The following is a 17,308-nucleotide window of genomic DNA, read 5'->3' on the forward strand; positions in this document are numbered from 1 at the left end:
TCGCTTCATTTGGCTGGAAAGACTCCGGCGGACACGCAAATCATTACTCGACTCATCCTCCATCTTTTTTGTCTCAAGCGCAAATTTTTTTTGTGAGTGTATATGTTGGTTTTTGTACACGCTTTTTTTTCCTTCTCCCCGTTTTTTAAGATACCATCATCTCGAAAAGATGAAGTTTCTTAAAATACCGCACGGCTGCGCCGGAGGAGAGCAGGCAGCAGAGTGTTGCGGGGAACGTAGCAGCAAGACATGAAAATCCTCAAACGGAAGAATGACAAGTAATTACTTCAGGTGTCCATCAAGCCATGTTTGAAAATGTCAGTATGGGATCAGACATGATAGATGTACAACTTCACAATATGCAGAAAATAATTACTCATCCCAATGGTGCAGAAAAAGTGTGTGTGTGTGTGTGTGGTGGGGGGTGTTTGTATGTGTGGCATTGATACCTCACACTAGGCCTTGTGTGTGTGCCATGGCATTGCACAGTAGGAGCACTATTGTTGCCCGGGTTTCATTTCGAACAGCCAAAATGTCATCGTCCAGCTGGAGGTGGATTTTATGTGTTTCAAGCAAGTGGCCACACACACACCCACACACACGCACAAACGCACAAGCCTGCAAAACCATGGTACAAGGTTACAATCTAAAACACAACAACTAGAAGCCAAGTCAAGAGGAGGTCTGGCCTCTGACGCAAAGCTCATGTCATTTTCTTTAGAGAGCGCGACAAGCTGTGACATAAGAAACACTGCAGCCAGCGTGAAAGAGCCATCTGAAAAGTCAATGCCTTATTGTCGACTTTCAGCGATCATCATGGGTTTTGAAGAGAAATCTAAAATGAATGAAAAAAAACTCTGTCACTGTTCCCTAAATCCTTTACAGATCTGCCCCTCTCACCCTGTGCTTGCTCGGGCAGAAGAGAACTGCAAAGAAAACCTCAAAAAAATGTTGATTCATGGTTAATATCAGCACCGTGGCCATCTCACAGCTCACAGGGTCGATCACGGGTTTCCTCCAAGTTCCTAAGGTTTCCTCCCACCTCCCAAAAACATGCCATGTGCACTGGTGTCTAAAAGAGCTTTCACACTCACAGTTCATTCCCAAACAGATCACGGTTCACATGAGAGATTGGTAAAGCAAAAGCCGTCATGTGGACCAGGAAGCGCACTGCGGTGCTGAACCTGAGACTTCCTGTAGGAAGTGGTGTGAGTTCGGTTGCACTGGAAATATGCAGCAATTCCTCTGTACATGAATGCAACTCGTATATGGGACTGCACTTGTTCAGGAAGAAAAGTAACCTGAGCGTGTGTTTTAATGACGGCATCATTAGTTTCCATAACACAACACACATGCACCATGAGGGGCAGGGGAACGTTGTTGGGCACAGAAGAGAAATGAGATGCCTTACTGCGCATAACAGCACCAAAATTATCCGAAAAATACAGTGTTCTCCATGAACGCAAATGCATCGTGGTTTGATTGAATCAGATCATTGCACTCAGATTCGGACCATAGCAAACATTCCCAGTGTGAAAAGCACCTAACCTGCCTATTGCTATGAACTCATTGTTTTTTTTTTTTTAATGAAAATCCTAATATTTACGTTTGTAGCTTTGTTCTTTGCTCATATTTGTGCCCATTATTTCCAGCACACTATGGCTCCAAAGCCTCTTTTCCTCTAACAGAACAAACAGGCCGAGTGCGTTCAGCCCCGGGACAGATGTTCTGGATTACTTTCACCTCGCTGCTCTATTGTGTGCAGTTTGGCGGAGTCCAGCTGATGCAGAATGCCAAGCTTTCAGGCTGCCACCGCTCCTGCCGTGCTCATCTCTCTCTCTCTCTCTCTCTCTCTCTCTCTCTCTTTCTCTTCCTCCCTTTCTTCCCCTGTTCTCTCCTATCCCTTCTTCTGACATCCATCAGGATCTGGCAGAAGTGGAGATGCTCTGGAAACGACTGTCCTCCTAAAGTTTGACCCGTCGTGTTTGCTGTTTGCACTTGTCACAGTAACAATGGACTGACAAATGGCCATATTTGAGTCAAACATTGTGAGTGAGTGTGCGTGTGTGTGTGTATCCAGGGCCTATAAAGAAAAGAAAAATTGGGAAGAAATGTGAAGTGTGGGCTTTCTTGTTGAATGTCAGGAAGGTAAAATGCTAATGGAACAGAACGTAATTTGGTAAATATGACAGACTTTGTTCAGAAATCATCTCCACTAGTGCAAAATAGCTGTGCTTTTGCTTTTCCTGATTTGGCACAGCACCAAGAGAACAAAATAAGGCACGGACTTATTTCGCATTTTGCCAAACGGAAAACCGTCAGCTGTCGGAAATTGAATGCTGAACAACTTTACCTTGATCCTTTTTTTTTTCCCCCTTTTTTTTTTGTCCACTAAGAAGTGCATTAAGAGCCGAGGACGGTGCCATGCTGCATTTTTAAACATGACTGATATCACCACCCAAAGCCTGGAGAGAGAGAGAGAGAGAGAGAGAGAGGGAGAGGGAGAAAGAGGACCACATGTTCACTTTTTAATTAAGGCTCGCTAGTGTAACTCGTCAATGTACATTATTGGAAGAATGAGCATCAATGCCATTGCTTTTTCTCCCCCTCCTTTATCTCTGTCAATGATTCAAAGACATGATTTATGGTCGCGCGCCGTCTTTCAGGATCATCCATCAAAAGCGCCGCAGCTCCGCCGCCCAGCCGCCCGTTGTAAATCATTCTGAAAGCCTGTCACTCATTTCCATTAGCCGTTCCTCTGTCCCTCCCTCCCTCTCTCTCTCTCTCTTCCTCTCTCTCTCTCTCTCTCTCTCTCTTTCTCTCTGCTTCTTTCGCTTGGATTCTCTCTACCCTTTTTCTCTTCCATCTCTCCTCTCCTTCCCCCCTGCCTTGAGCCGTTGCGGGATATCTGTTCCATCTCAGCGCCTCATCTGCCCTCCCTCTTTTCCATAAATTAACCGTTTTCAGCCTGAGAAGGGCTGCACCGCACTCGTCTAATGAGAGGCGCTCCGTCCCACCTCCCACTCCATTACAGCTAATGGACAGCCATGCGACTCAATAAGTGTACGAGTGTAGAGGGAAAAGAGGAGATTTCAGGTAGGTATGGGTGTGAACGCCAGTGTCACAGATTCTGATGAGTATGTGAGAGTAGGGATCCACATGGCAAAACTCAATTATTTATTTATTTATTTCAATTCTCTTCACTTCGAGGTGAATTGTGCACTTAAATATTTTTTTCGAGAACAACAGCGTGCTTGAAGGAGCACATTAAGAGCCCGATGCCAGGCTCAGATTCAGCAGCTCAGCTCTCACTACTAGAACGGACAAGATATGACAGGAGCAAGCGCGTTGAGGAGCGTCTGAAGGAAGAAAACGATCCGTCCGCATGACATAATGAGGCTAAGCATGCGTATACCGCATATTAAACAAACACCAAGTTCACGTTAAACAGAAAAATGCCTTTACAAAATTAGACATCTGTCTGATTTTACTAATGGCTAAGTGTCTGATTTCACTCAGAGCGAGTATTCCAGCCTGATGGATTATTCACTGTAGCATAATTTAACTCTGATTAAGCACATGTCCTTTACAAATGTGACTACTTACCTTTTTCATCACCATGCAGATCGAAGGCACGGCACAAATAATGTGTTTTTCTGCTGCCAAAACATCGCAGAAGTGGATTAGTCATTCATGTGCTGGAACTGATTTATCCACCATGTCAGAATGAGAGTTAAGGAAATGACTCATGCTATTTCATTGGGTGTTGAGGGATCAGGCAAACTGGACAAGGATGGAACTGACAAGGATTTCTTACTAAGCGCCAAGGATTCTGGGTTCTGGAGGTTCTGTAAACCGCTCTGCGCTCTGTAAGGAGTGCATAGAGAAGGACTCTTTCATGAAGTAGTGAATAGTTTAACTCCAGGAAGGTCTGTCAGTCTCCCAGACTTCACTAAGAGGAGCTTTGTGGCCTTTCAGTTGTTTGGCTTCCTTTTTCATTCTAATCAACTCGATATCAACGCAACAAAATATCCACTAACAGCAGAAATGCAGCTTTAAGGGGTGTAAGGGAGGGGAGAGGGTTTTTTTTTTATTTTTTTTTCCCAGGGACGAGCTTGCCAACCCGTCTCACAATTCAGGCCGCCATTGTGTGCTGTCACGGATTGACAATGCTCACCAGGCGAGTCTTGAAGTCAGTGCTTCGCAGCGACTAGCGGGCCTAATCATTACGCCGAGGGTGCCTGACAACAGCTCGCGACAAATTTGCCATTAAAATGAATGCCAATGGAGAGGACTATGTTTTGGAGGCATTTTTCTCTCCTCTTCAGCGCATCTCCCCACTAGCTTTTTGGCGGGACAGCCTTCCTTCCATTTCTTTTCACTCGTGCCACCAAACAGCCTTTGGTCTCTCCAGAAACTGACAGCACCACGCTCCTGGCGCAGATTTACCTGCGAGCCTCATTGCATTTAATGAAAGCGGGAGAAAGTGGCAATCTCCTATTAATGAACTTGGAATATATATATATAAATATATTTTTAAAAAATGCCTCCTTTGCTGAAAACTGAACAAAAAATGCTTGTATAAGGCAAAGTGGTGTCTGGAGCCTGGCCAGAATCTAATGAAAGATCCACCGAGGGCTAGAGGGAGGGTTCGGAGGAAAGGGGGAAGTCAGGAAAAAATACAAATTGTTATAATCTCTCTTTTCCTCGGAGCGCGAGAACCGCCATGAGTTGACTTTAATGAGAGATTTCAGAGCCCACTTTCGAAAAAAAGCGTTTTAACATAAACGAACGATTCCTTGAGCGAGTGGAAAATCAGCCAGATGTCCCCCACTGTCACTCATTCGCTGTCAAAGCGATTTTTTTTCTTAAGCTGTCATATAGGCTCTCGACGTGGCGACCATCAGCCCAAACATGTTGTCTATCCATGGAGTCAGTTTGAAATCAATTAGCACTTTCAGAATCAAACCTGTGAAAACGAAACCTCGGATCCTTCGTCAGAAGAAGGCTGACATATTTAAAGTAGTTCGCCATATTTTCAACAAGCCTTACTTCTTTTGTCTTTCGAAAGTCGTCTTTACATCCAGGCTTCTATATGTGTCAGCGAAGGTGACTGAGACAAAGGCCACACACACACGAGAGCTTTTTTGTTTCATATCAAGCGCAGAGGACAGGCTCAGGGGAGTCCCAGCGGATCTGCTTTCGCTAGCAGTTCTCGCCTACTTCCACTCGGAGCTCGGCGAGGACACTGCCAAGCGCACACAATGCCTCCGCATGGAACTCGGGCTCCACATGATCACTGAAAACCCAAAAAAAACAATGCGCAGTTTCTCCCATTCTCTTCCCTCTCATGGTATGACATTTGATAATGTCATGATCTAGTACTAGCTTGAGCCGTTCTGAATACCTTAGCACGCTAGACATTCACGTTTCGTATCCGTTTACGAAACATGGCGTGCACCCATATACCCAAACTTCCCACAACTGCGGGCCGTCATGAGAAATCCATAGGTAAATATCAAGTAGAACAGCAGACAGTGTGTTAGCCTACGTCGAGGTGCTCGTGTTTGTCTAATCCTCTCTGCAGGTGTCGTGAGATGCATTGTAAACCTCGGCGCTGCTCAGCTAGGCTACATGGGCTATATCCTCCTCTGGTTTCAGCTCGTAAAAAAAAAAAAAGAAAAAACGGCTAAACAAAAGCAAGGCTAATCAGGCTCAGAGGAGGAAACGGCTGCCTTAAAAGAAAAAAAAGCGCTTTCTGTCTCTCAGCCATGCAAACATTCCTGAGTGACATTCGATCAGGGAAATTGGAAGCGAAGCAAGATGGGCTTTTATTAGCACTGCCCCTGTTTGCTTGACTGGTCAGGTGTGTGTGTGTGTGTGTGAGGGAGAAGAAGAGTCGGGGGTTTTGGGGTTTAAGCTTGATAAAGGTGAATAAGTACTCAAAGAAGACACTTCTCTTCTTTTCAGCAGTTCTTTCACACCCCACATAAAAAATAAGTCTGCTGGATAGAAAACAGATCATAGACCCTGGGAGTGATGTGGGACAGATAGCAGATGATGATATGTTATTCATTATGAGTAATAAATGTGTTCCACATCCAGACTTTCAGTCTGATTCCGAGTAAGTTTACAGGAATCATGGCTCACGTCTGTCGAAAACAGATTGGTCATCGTTTACAGTTTCAGTTACACACTCAGTCTATGCTGAAAAGAACATGTCTCAGCACAGGCCTCGGGTCGACAGTAAAAGCGAAACTGATTGTAAGGAAGTTAATGGGAGATTCAGCAGGAGTTTAGGAAAAAAAATAGATCAGCCTCTCAGGATCTGAGCCATTTTCTTGGCAGCTTTGTGAAACTTGCTTTCGTTCTTTATCTGAAGATTGTTAAATGGTTTCTGAATTGTGCAAGGCACTCACTTTGGCAGCTTGTTAACACATGGGGTGTAAAGATCCAGTGGCCTGGATAGATGAGTTTAAAAGCTAATGATTGAAATTAACCCAGGCAATAATACAAATAACAAGGAATTCAAATTTTATTGTTCACATACAAACACATGACAGAGATGCAGAGATAAAAACAGAATGAAAAGCCAGTTTTAAAATCCTCATTCATGAATTGTGTCACAAAACCTGTTACATATCGACCCCAGTCTACTAAAGCATATCACATCATTGCAAATTCAGCTGTTTCATTCGTAATTAAATACATAACATAGCGCAGCGTTTGGATGTCTGGGATTTCTTTGGAGTAAGGAAACAATGAGAGTAATTCGTTTAGTGTTTATTATTTACGGCGTATGCTCTTAGGCTTTTTCGCAGTCAAGCATCACGTTGTTGCGGATATTCAGATCGACTGATTTGCTCCTCATGATTGCTTCCTGATCGTTTTGGACACTGTTTAGACTCAGGTTCGAGTAGGAGTTAATCTTTTCCTTATAACAAGAATACAGGAGTGTATCCGGAGCCACAGATGCCGAGCGCCACAGACGTAGGATTACGGCCCGTGCCGTACCTCTGCTCCTGCATGCTCTATTCTTACAGGGCGTGAAGTGATAGGAAGCATCCTTCATCCTTTTGATGCGGCAAAGTGCGCAGCTGGAGCCAGCTTCGGTCCGCGAGCATTGCAGCAATTCCACGATCGTGCACGCCTCTGCAACTCTCCCCATGTCCTCCTGGGGAACCGAATTGGGAACCTGAAGTTGATTATATTAAAGCATTAAATATTTAATGTGCGGTTGTATGAAAGCCAGGCATTTATCCGCATGAACGGCTCGTGTTTAGCGAAGGACGTAATGCACTTTAAGTAACATCTCCTTCATGCATACAAAAATGAACTCTAATCTTGTGCTTGTCCACTTTCCAGTCTAAAACCTGAAAAAGATATAACAAAAAACCACACACACACACAAACACACACAGCGGAAAGGGGCTTCCTACTGACTACAATAGCTCTGTAATCAGCTGTAATGTCTGCATGTGTGCATGCCTGTCTGGCTTCAGAACAGCACATTAGCCTACAAAAACGCGTCTGTGTTTTTTAAAAAAAGAAAAAAAAAAAAAACGTGAAAATGCCCTGGAATGTAATATCTCACTCAGAAACAGATCTGATTTCCAGCCATGTCATAATGCTTTGTGTATGTTTTTGGCAGCCATAAAGTGATTAGAAGCTTTTTAAACCAGTAGCTCTGGCAATTCTCACCTCATCTTGACACATAGCAGAGCTGGCAAATGTTTGCACAGCTCTGTCTTTGCCGGCTGCTCAATATTGGTAAATGGTTTAATTGAGCCTGTTACGGATTAACCGAGGAAGCATGAGCAGAGAAAGCGTATGGATTTCTTTCTTTCTTTTCTTTCAGATTAATTTACTAAAGTAAAATACCTGGCTTGGCTTGTTAATTATGGGAATTTAATCAGACGGTATCAGAAGAAGAACCGTAAATAAGTAAATAAAGAAATTCATTAATTAATGAATAAATAGAGCTAAATAACAAAATGAAATCATTTCAAGGGATTGTTAGGACTAAGCTCGTTTCTCGTTCTCATTTTACTTAAAGTTTATGGGTTTGTGCCATATTTTTCCTCCTGATTTCATCGCAGGGCTGAATGATATGATGATATCAATATTGATAAAGGGAAAAAACACGAAAAAATGATGTCACAGTACGCTTTTCTGAGATATCGTGATATAAATATATTTTATCATTTTTTAAAAAACAATTACAAACTGATTAGACCCAGCTAATTTGTGTTAATATTTTGTACGTAATATTTAAAATGATAAAATGTATTTTTCTTTATTTTATTAATCTTTTCAGTGTTATAAACAAATACAAATTAATGTATTCATGTAGACATTAAATCTAGTTTAAGTTTTTATGCACAAATCTATATATCATGATGCGTATGGTATAAATGGTAAAGTCTATAAGGATCGTGATTTTTTTTTTTGTACTACATAGCAGGAAAGGAAGCAGGCCAGAATAAATGAGAGCTTCTTGGTGTTACTGCGATTTATCAAAGTCTCCTTGTGCTGCAACTGCGCTGGCTGTAAGACTCTTGAACTCTATATAGGGCACCGTCAGGTAAAGCCACAGCGGACTTGGCTGTCATAGCTGATGACAAAAATCAATAACCAAACCAATATATCCGACAAAGGTGCGCCTCTGTACGGCCGAAAACACGATGGGTTTCGCAAATCACCTGACCCGGGTCATTAGCATACGCCTGTGTACGCGGCGTGTACGTGTGTACGTGCACACTGCATTCTTATGTGAGACACGACAACCCTGTCTGTCTGGCCCCTCTCTCTCTCTCTCTCTCTCTCTCTTTTTAAAGCATGGCATAAATCCAGGAGATGAAAATGTCATGGAGCAGGTTCATTTTGCAAAGAGGTTTTGATTGCCATGCGCGTGTAATTGATTGTCCCAAGGACAGGGGGAAATCTAGAAATGTCATAACAGCCTCTGCTTAGGTCGCTCCCACTGCTAGGCAATCAATGAGAAGTAAAAAGAGCTATCGATTGGCGTGGGGCAAAAAGAAAAAAGAAAAAAAAACCTTGTAGCCTGAGATGGGCAAGCGAGCCATGGCGAAAGTGCCCTAGACGTACAGACCTGTCAGCGGCACCTCGAAATTAGAGCGTCTTGTGTGAAGATTGTGTTACCTCTTGGGCCCTGAATGCCGCTGCTGTCTCCTGGACACAAACGTGCTCCTGATGGAAATGTTACAGCTACAGGGATATATGTTGATGTGGCAAACGCTAGCAACACTAGCACAGAAGGGCACTCGGGAAGGTCGGCTCTGACTTGACACCAAAGCAGCCGAACCCCGAGGAAGTGATGAAAGTAGCCGCACAAGATCTGCAACGATACGATACTTTATACGCTCCTCTAAATGAATGCAAATCAAGCCCTTGACAGATTTACTTCTAGCTTGCTCCGAAACACACTCGCTGTGTGAAATACTAGCAGTTAAAGAGCACTTGTAATTAGGCAGACGTAGCAGCAGTAGAACAGAACGCTGTAGTTTCACGATGGTTTATACGCTCTCAGAACCTTGATTGACAGATTTACACCAAACACAACTCGGCCTGTCTCACCAAGAGTGATTAGCCTACAGTGCTGTAATTCCTAAACACCAGCTCCGTTGAGAATTACAATATTGACCACCCTTGGCTTAACCTAGTGTCAAAACGTGGGACTGAGTTGCATAATTGTTAGCACTCCCATTAAAACCACAGAGTAAAACACACTTTTATGGCTGTTTTGGATTAAAAATGTGATTAATCAAACATTGCGTGGATATATAGATAGATTGAGAGCGAGAGAGAGATTTTTTATTCAGTAATACAAGCGTACACTATATATGCAGTATGCAATAATTTGCAATAAATTACAATAATGTTTACAATACTGTTCCTTCAGAATATTTACAAAACCCCTTATATACAAGAGCTCTTATATATTTCTGGTTGAAAATAATCATATAACAATAAACGCTGTGGCTGCTTCTCTTGGCGCTATGATGAACATCATGTCCAGCGAGGAGCAATATTTAGTTTGGCCTATTAATCCAGCTAAAATTTTTTTTTACGGTGAGCATTGTTGATCCTAATATGTCAGATTATGTAGTTGGGCATTCAGAGTTTTGTGAATTTGTTTTAGCATTGCCTCTCTGTTGACTGTGCCTTTAAAGTTAAGAGGAATTTATAAATTGGGTATTTAAGGGTATTTAGTTAGAGCAGCATCCTCTTTTGAAAAAAAGATGACCTTATAGTTTCGGGTTGCTAAAAATCTCAACTCTCAAATGGTGTGCATTCAACTTCCGTACGCAAATCATAGGTGAACTGCCCGGCATAGTCTAGTTCTGCACGGCCGTTTGGCCGACAACCAGCGAGCTCTTGAAATCGAGGTCTCGTTATGCCAAGAGTCCGTTCCAATGGATTAACGTTATAAACACTTCAAGTGGCTGATTTATGACAGACACCTTAGGTTTCTTGACCTTTGCATATCTCTGTCTGAAGATATAAATTTGTTTTGACACAGATTGGAGGGTTTACAGGAGTTTATGACATGCTAAATCTCAGCATCAGCATGCCAGCCCCTTATTTTGCGAGCCTGTTTAAATCGAAGGCAGCCTTCACGAGTTTGAAAAAGCACAGAGCACCAAAAAAACAGCCTCATATCATCACTTCACCAGATAGCTATTCCTAAATTCAAAGAGGGTTAAAAACACAAGGGTGCTCCTCACGTTTATGCACCGCTTCAGCTAAATTAAAATAATATATAGGCTAGTGAACATTAATAAAAACGAATACAAATGATCCCTGTCTTAGTTCAAGTTATGCTTTACTTGTTTTATTGACTTAAACATCAATGATTGATGGTGGGAGCATGGGATTTCATTGTAATTACCCCGGCTGTGGTATTGTGTCCTGACGTCGCCGTAGCAGTTTAGCACGGCAGACTGGCCTAACTCTTAATGTCTTGAGGGCCCGTGCCCTTGCATTTGATCTTGTATTCTGGATCCCTGCTGCTTGGCAGAGATCAGAGGCTGGCAAAAAGAAGCTTACTCTTACAAATGGCTTAGAGAGGAAAGGCTAAGGGATTTTTTTTCCAAGACATCTGGGAGGCTTGAGGTTAATTTGTGCTTTTTGGTGGCATTAAAATACAGCACATGCAGCTTGAAAAACAGTGTTTCATTGTAAGAAAGAGTGGCTGTTTAATATTTAGTATCAAATCCTGTCTAATCTAAGTTGTGTCAAAGAGCGGGCATTTGAAATTAATCATGAACATGTTTGCTTTTAGATTAATTGGAAAGGTCAAGGTAAAATTAGAGTGTAAATGGCTTTATTAGAGTCCAGGAAAATAATAGCAGCGTCTGTATATCCATACTGTCAAAAAGCATACTTTATTAACACTTTTTTATGTTAGTAGAGAGAATTCGCCCTGAATCTCTGTTATAGGTTAAACTACATGTAGCAGTTTTGTACTGGACGTCTCGTACTGTCTTGTTCTTACAGTGTAGCTCACAAAAACATAATGTTTTCCTCATACAGTTAAAAGTTCATCAGAGCAATCCTGTGCCTACAGAGAGAATATTTGTAAACAATTTTGTACTCACCATTACCAGCGCTATTAAAAATGTCATGAATGTGCAGAAATAGTCCGGTCTGTTGTTCAGACCTGAAAGCCTTCATGAAACTGCAATTAGCCGAATTGTTTTTTAAGACCTGGCACTGTGTATCCCTTTATCGCTATGCAATTTATTAATAGTGCTTATTGTTACATGTGTAAACTCCTGGAGATTTTATAAATATATAAATGTAACCCCAGAAAAAGATACCAGTTACCAGTTACAGTCCAGAGCTGTTCAGTTTGTGGAAATCTATATATACAATATACACGCATTTCAATACAAAAAACATGATTTCCTTCTCGAGCACCAGGAGATGGTTAGAGTATTCCATGAAGCATTCACTCATCTTGGTCTGCTGGATGTAAAATCTTGATGGTGTTGGATCGAGGTCACCACACACTGGGAGTCCGTTTGCCTGTACGCAAGGCCTCCATTCTCCATGCATTCTCCATGTTTGTTTTCAGAGCCTGAATCCCGTTTCCATCTTCATCCATTAGCTGGCAGCAGTTCACCTCCAGGCTTCCTCTTGAGGCACCTCTAAAATATTGATTAAAAAAAAAGTCTTATTTTCAGAGTCCAAATGCTGAAGGCCTAGAGGGGGCTGAACAGGGTAGTACTTTTAAAGCTTACAATCGACAGTTCTCCGTGTTGAGTGTAACTCAAAATGGAATATTAACCAGAAGAAATGCAAGTGTCTGGTCCCATATATATTTCACTAAAAGCTCTTATGCCTGTAACCAGGTTTGAATTTTGAACAGGCAGCCAAATTCTTGCATTCTTGTACGTTTTACAGTCCTTGGATTAAAACAAAGACCTTATTTGCTTTTTAATTTCATTTTAGATCATTTAACTCTTGAATAGATTAGTGTGAATGATACATTTGAAATAATAATTAGCAAAAGCACATAGAAATTAGTCTTTTTTATCATACTGTTGCAGATCATTTCTTGACCTATCCCATTATTTACACAACACACCATTTACGGCATGTTATAGATCATTCTGAATCACTTGTACTATGTACTTGCCACATTCCAATATCTGTCTTGCTACAGCCAGAACTCCAAGCTGTATACTTACAAATGTTTATGTACTTATATGCACATATTTTTTTTCTTTTTCAGTGTATGAGCCTGATGATGATGTCGGTGCCCCTGAACCAGTGGCAGAAGAGGAGGGAGGTGACATGCAGAATGAAGATGAGGGATCTGAGAAGACCAGCCCAAAGATTCCTGAGGACAAGGAAGCCGACAACAAGAGCAGCTACAGCTTACAGAATTCTCCTGTCAGCGTCTTGTCCAACCAGGAGGTTGAACTGGAGTCCCGTCTGAGTGATGGCAGTGACAGACTCTCTGACTTCAAGGCCTCTTCCCCACCAGAGAGCCTGAGGGACAGCGAAAACCATGGTTCAAAACCTAAAGACGAGATGTACAGCAGCCTAGAGAAAATGAGGGCAACTTATGTCAACTTCCTCTCAGACTCCTACTGGACAAATATCGGACTAGACCTTAAGGTTGGCAACAACGCCAGCAAACCAAACTGCGACAGCTCCAATGCAAGCACGAAGCGTGAGTTTGACTGGCATCAGGATGCACTGTCCAAAACCTTACAGCAAACACTGTCCCCAAAACCTGTGTCAAAGCCCAACCTGTTCAGCTCGGTGCACTTGTACAGGCAGAGCAGCAAAGCGTGTGGTACAGTCTTCACAGGGGCCAGTCGCTTCCGCTGCAAAGACTGCAGTGCAGCATATGACACCTTAGTAGAATTGACAGTGCATATGAACAAGAGTGGTCACTACCAAGATGACAACCATAGCAGACAAGGAATTGCTTCCACTTCATCTTCCAAAAGTCGGAAGAGGAACCTACAAGACATGGAAGGCAAGGAGGATGCCCAGAAAGTCCTGAAATGCATGTTTTGTGGCCATTCTTTTGACTCTCTCCAAGACCTCAGTGTCCACATGATTAAAACTAAACATTACCAGAAAGTGCCTTTGAAAGAACCTATTCCAGTAATCACTCCTAAATTAATTCCACCAGCAAAGAAGCGTGCCTTTGAGTCTACAAGGCCTTGTTCCCCTGACTCCACCACTGGTACTATAGGCTATAGTGAAGCCCAAAGGTCAGCTGGTCTTACAAATGCTCCAAACAACCGATATGGCTATCAGAATGGTGCTAGCTACACATGGCAGTTCGAAACATGCAAATCCCAGATCCTGAAGTGCATGGAATGTGGAAGTTCACATGATACCCTTCAACAGCTGACCACTCATATGATGGTCACCGGTCATTTCATCAAAGTGACAAATTCAGCATCCAAGAAGGGTAAACAGTTAACTCTTGACCCATTAGCAATAGAAAAGATGCAGACACTAGCAGAACCAATTGCTAATGAGTCAGAGGGACAGAAGGCCTCCCCAAAAAGTACTGCCTCTGGAGATTCTCAGAAATCTTCCCCAAAGGAAAAGAAACCTGACCAAGAAGAAGAGAGAAATAAAGATGACCAGCTTGATGGGGCAGATCAAAAGTGTACTGATACTAGTTTTAAATATCCATACCTACGAGAGGAGGACCTGGAGCAAGGAGCCAGTGGAGGGGGTGATATACTGAAATCTTTAGCCAACACAGTGGCCACAGCAATTAATAAGGCTCAGACGGGGACACCCAGCTGGAGTGCTTACCCCAGCATACATGCAGCTTACCAGCTATCAGGCGTAATTAAGAACGCCCCTCTTTCTGCCTCTCCCCCCATACAGGTCAAACAGAGTCACAGCCACAGATTGAGGCTCATTGCCCCTAAAGGAAAGTTTTATCAGGGACTTCGAGGACACGAGAGTTTCCAGGGACATCACAATCCGGACATCAAAAAGGAGAGGGGCGATGCATCCGATGACAAAGAGAGCCAGAACAGCAAGTTTGATCTGGCAGAGAATGATGACAGTGATTGTCAGGATGATTCCTCTTCCTCTTCAAAGCTGGATGCAGACTGTGTAAGTGAAGGGAATGACACGATCAAAGGGAAGTTGAGCCCAGCTTTCTCTGACACAGCCAACCCTTCACCGAGCCCTCCTGCCAGCAATGGGCACAGCAGCTCCTCAGACCTTGTCAACGACTCTCAGGAAGTCCCTACTATAAACCCTTTAAGTGCACTACAGTCTGTCCTGAACAATCATTTGGGGAAGGCAAATAAGCCAAGGCAAGAGGGGGTTCTGTCACAACGCATCCAACCTATATTCTCAGAACTAAGCCGAGGTCTGGAGAAACCAGGCTCAGTCCTCACGTCCTCCGCTGTTATCAGGGCCAACAGCAACTTCATGTTCACAAATAATGACCAGCCAATAGATTTAACAAAAAACAAACATAACAAACTGAGTTCTTCTCTCTTGTCGCAGTCCTCCACTCCTATGCCTCAGAAACATGCACTGTCTGACATTGCTGATATGGTAAAGGTTCTTCCCAAAGCCACTACGCCAAAGCCCTCAATAGCATCAAGAGTGCCTGCAATGAAACTGGAGTCAGACGTGAGACGGTTTGAAGATGTGTCCAGTGAGGTGTATTCTGTCCACAAACGTAAAGGCAGGCAATCAAACTGGAACCCTCAGCACTTGCTCATTCTTCAAGCCCAGTTTGCTTCCAGTCTCTTTCAGACCTCCGAGGGCAAGTATCTTCTCTCTGATCTTGGTCCTCAGGAACGGATGCACATCTCCAAGTTTACTGGACTCTCTATGACTACCATCAGCCACTGGCTAGCCAACGTTAAGTACCAACTTAGGAAAACAGGTGGGACCAAATTTTTAAAGAACATGGACACAGGCCATCCGGTCTTCTATTGCAACGACTGCGCGTCCCAGTTTAGAATGCCATCTGCTTTCATTTCCCATCTTGAATCCCATCTCGGTTTTCAGATCAAAGACATGAGCAAACTGCCAGTCGAGCACCAGACAAAGGTAGCAGAGCCTGAACTGGCGAAAGCTTTCAGTGTTAGAGTGACGGAAGCACTGGTGACGGAGGAAGACATTGACTCGAAATTCAAATGCAAGCTTTGTAGTCGGACATTTGCCAGCAACCATGCAGTCAAACTTCACTTGAGTAAAACCCACAGCAAATCTCCAGAGAATCATTCACAATTTGTTGAAATGGACAAAGAATAGCTTGATTGGTTTTTACTATATGTAGTTTTGTTGTTAATAACTGTAATTGCTCTGCTTTTATATATAAAAAAAAAATAACGGGTGAAATTATTTTTTTCATGTTACATGTAGCATTATGTAGTATGCTCATAAATTAAAAAAAAAACGAAACATTTCATCATGTTAAGGAGAAATGGACACACTGGCTGGATTAGAAGGATGTGTAAGTAAATGCATTGCAAAAGATTCTGAAATGAATCCATTGACATAAGTCTTTGCACTCTGCTCAACTGCATCACCAGTAATGAACTGTATTATTGCTTGAAACATAATTGCAGATGTTTGCATGCGGTAGCTCCTGGCTATGACTATTTATTTGTATGATATGGCAAGTTTTAATTGTAATACTTTTAACAGCAAAATTGATTGATGCATTAACTGTAAGCTCTGATGATGCACCTGAATGGACAAAATGTTCAAACAGGTAGCCAAACACACATTTCCAAAAACAAATAAAAACAAAAATGCAAATAAAAAAAATAATAAATAAATAAATTAAAAAAAAAAAAAACAAGAAAAAAAATGAAAGAAAAACAAATGTACAGTACATTATTCTGTAAAATATTTGTGTTGCAATGATAGAACAGAAAAGCACTTTAATAAATGTTTAATCACCAGTTTAGGCTCAGATTCGGTATGTGAGTTAACAGATTTAGACAACTTTGACATAAAGATGTCTCACATCAATGTATATATAGCACTGCAGAAAAATGTGTCTCATCAAAAGGAGGATCGTGAGACAGAACATACTGCACCTTTTATACCAGTAAAAAATAAATCATTAACATTTTTCTACCTGCCTTCCTGCATTTATTTTAAGTTGTTTTCAGGGGAAATAGATGAAGATGTTAGACTTATTTGTGTTGGTTTTAGTACATTTGATTGGTTTCTTGGCACATTATGTGGCATAATGACATTCCATTAATGCATAGCAAAGCTACAGGTCTTTACATCTGGAGCCTGGGGAAAAAAAAAAAAACCTTTGCTGTATTATAATTTAGTGGTACAAGTTTAAATACACCATTGAAATGTTAATAATAGGCAGACTAAAAGTCCACGATAGTATTTCTCTTCCACTGAATGTTATTTTTTTTACCACTAATATCTTAGATATGCTAATGAACCTTCATTTCATTACTGCATACGCTATGAACCGTGCCTATATCATAACAATTAAAAATATCTCCCTCAGCCTCTCTCATTTCAGAGCTATTAAAGAATAATTACAGTCTAAGTACATAAACACTTTATGCTTTTTTATTTCTTTTTTTTTTCCTCCCCTAGCAGTCAAGTCCTCAATTACTACTCCCTATCATATCTGTTTTATAACTGGCAACTGACATTTGATGGCAAATGGGAGGAAGCATCTGTGCTTTGGTGATTTGAGCATTCTGACACCGACTCGCCCTCCGTTGCTGCAAAATGAGGAGGCAATCACGCCGTTCATCAGACGGCTCCTAATGCAGTTCTAGTGTTCAGCAAT

The 17,308-nt window shown here is 42.1% G+C and overlaps 1 protein-coding gene across 1 annotated transcript in view; it reads left to right on the top strand.

The window, feature by feature from the left end:
• Positions 1-16,620, top strand: part of LOC131366190 (teashirt homolog 2) — a 48,141-nt gene extending 31,521 nt beyond the window's left edge. The window contains exon 2 of the mRNA XM_058410429.1: positions 12,761-16,620. Coding sequence (XP_058266412.1) covers positions 12,761-15,786 — 3,026 coding nt within the window. The 3' untranslated portion in view covers positions 15,787-16,620. The remainder of the gene's footprint in view (positions 1-12,760) is intronic.
• Positions 16,621-17,308: the final 688 nt, after the last annotated feature.

Source organism: Hemibagrus wyckioides, linkage group LG15 (assembly GCF_019097595.1).
Source record: "Hemibagrus wyckioides isolate EC202008001 linkage group LG15, SWU_Hwy_1.0, whole genome shotgun sequence".
Lineage (NCBI taxonomy): Eukaryota > Metazoa > Chordata > Actinopteri > Siluriformes > Bagridae > Hemibagrus > Hemibagrus wyckioides.